At 44.9% G+C, this 1,168-nt stretch overlaps 1 protein-coding gene across 1 annotated transcript in view; it reads right to left on the bottom strand.

The window, feature by feature from the left end:
* Positions 1–726: 726 nt before the first annotated feature.
* Positions 727–1,168, bottom strand: part of LOC116097698 (vascular non-inflammatory molecule 3) — a 14,646-nt gene continuing 14,204 nt past the window's right edge. The window contains exon 7 of the mRNA XM_031380309.1: positions 727–1,012. Within this exon, the coding sequence (XP_031236169.1) occupies positions 884–1,012 (129 nt within the window). The 3' untranslated portion in view covers positions 727–883. The remainder of the gene's footprint in view (positions 1,013–1,168) is intronic.

The raw sequence follows: 1,168 nt of genomic DNA, 5'->3' as shown, positions 1-1,168 counted from the left end.
GGACGCCCTGCTTTGCCACCACAGTTATCTCACACAGGAGATAATGGAGCTGACCACGAGGCTTGAAAGTTAGGGGTTTTTATAGGGAAAAGGTCTGAGGGAACAAAGGGATCAGTGTGGTCGTACATGATTGGCTAGTTCAAATATTAACTATTACGTGCAGAACAGAGTGGAAAATTCCTAAGGTTGGTGTTAATCTGAGTCAACAGAGCATCTGACCTTAAACCATATCTGAGAGGACCAGATGGTCCATTACTTAGTGTCTGCCAGGCACGTCTTTGCAGGCCTGGGCCTTGGACATGTCCTCATTTGCCTAGACATGTTTTCCTCTATGTTTATAGTTTTATGTCTTCTTGACCTGCCAGCTCTTATGATATCTAACAACTTGTTTGCTCTTTCCCAGGCCTATGTGGCCAGTTTGTGATGGATTCTTAGGCCCATAACTTTTCTTCCTAGTCAGCACAGGTTTAAAGCTTTAATTTTTCCTTACAGTACCTTTGAGACCTTCCCAGAAGTATATGGGTTTTGATGGATTAGGCCTTTGTTTTGATTTTGCCAAGTGTCTTTGTGCTGAGTTTTACAGCCTGAATGGTACTTCCATCACAGAGTCAGTTGTGTTAAGTTTTGGGTACCTACTACGGTCTGGGGACCTGTCACATGTCCTTCACAGCAGAAATTAAATTTGATCATGAATTTCTTGAGGTAACAAACCATACGTAAGCCATAGTACTCCAATCGATTTTTTATTGTTTCATTTCATTTGATTTGCCTTTTTTAGCAGCTTACATCATATCTTCTAATGGAACACTGTAGATCCTTGTTCTCTCTCATTTACATCCCTGCTCTTTGCCAAGCTAATCCTGACAGTCCCCAGTGAAGGGGATCAGTGCAACTTCCCAGGACCCTGCCCTAAGCGTGGAGGGTCCCTCTCAAACACTCTTCCGTACAGGGCCATCACTAAGACAGGCAAAGGGACTCCACCTCGGCTCCTCAGACGTCCATCTCTTGAGACCTGATGAAAGACAGATGACAAAGGGTTAACGCCAATGCAAATCTTAGTTTCCAGTGGTAACTCCCTTTAGAAATATCCTGCCAGCCGGGAGTGGTGGCACACGCCTTTAATCCCAGCACTTGGGAGGCAGAGGCAGGCGGATTTCTGAGTTCGAGG

The sequence above is a fragment of the Mastomys coucha genome, unplaced genomic scaffold, assembly GCF_008632895.1.
Source record: "Mastomys coucha isolate ucsf_1 unplaced genomic scaffold, UCSF_Mcou_1 pScaffold2, whole genome shotgun sequence".
In the NCBI taxonomy this organism is placed as follows: Eukaryota; Metazoa; Chordata; class Mammalia; order Rodentia; family Muridae; genus Mastomys; species Mastomys coucha.
The sequence above is the reverse complement of the archived record's forward strand: the minus strand, read 5'-3'. Positions and strand labels throughout refer to the sequence as shown.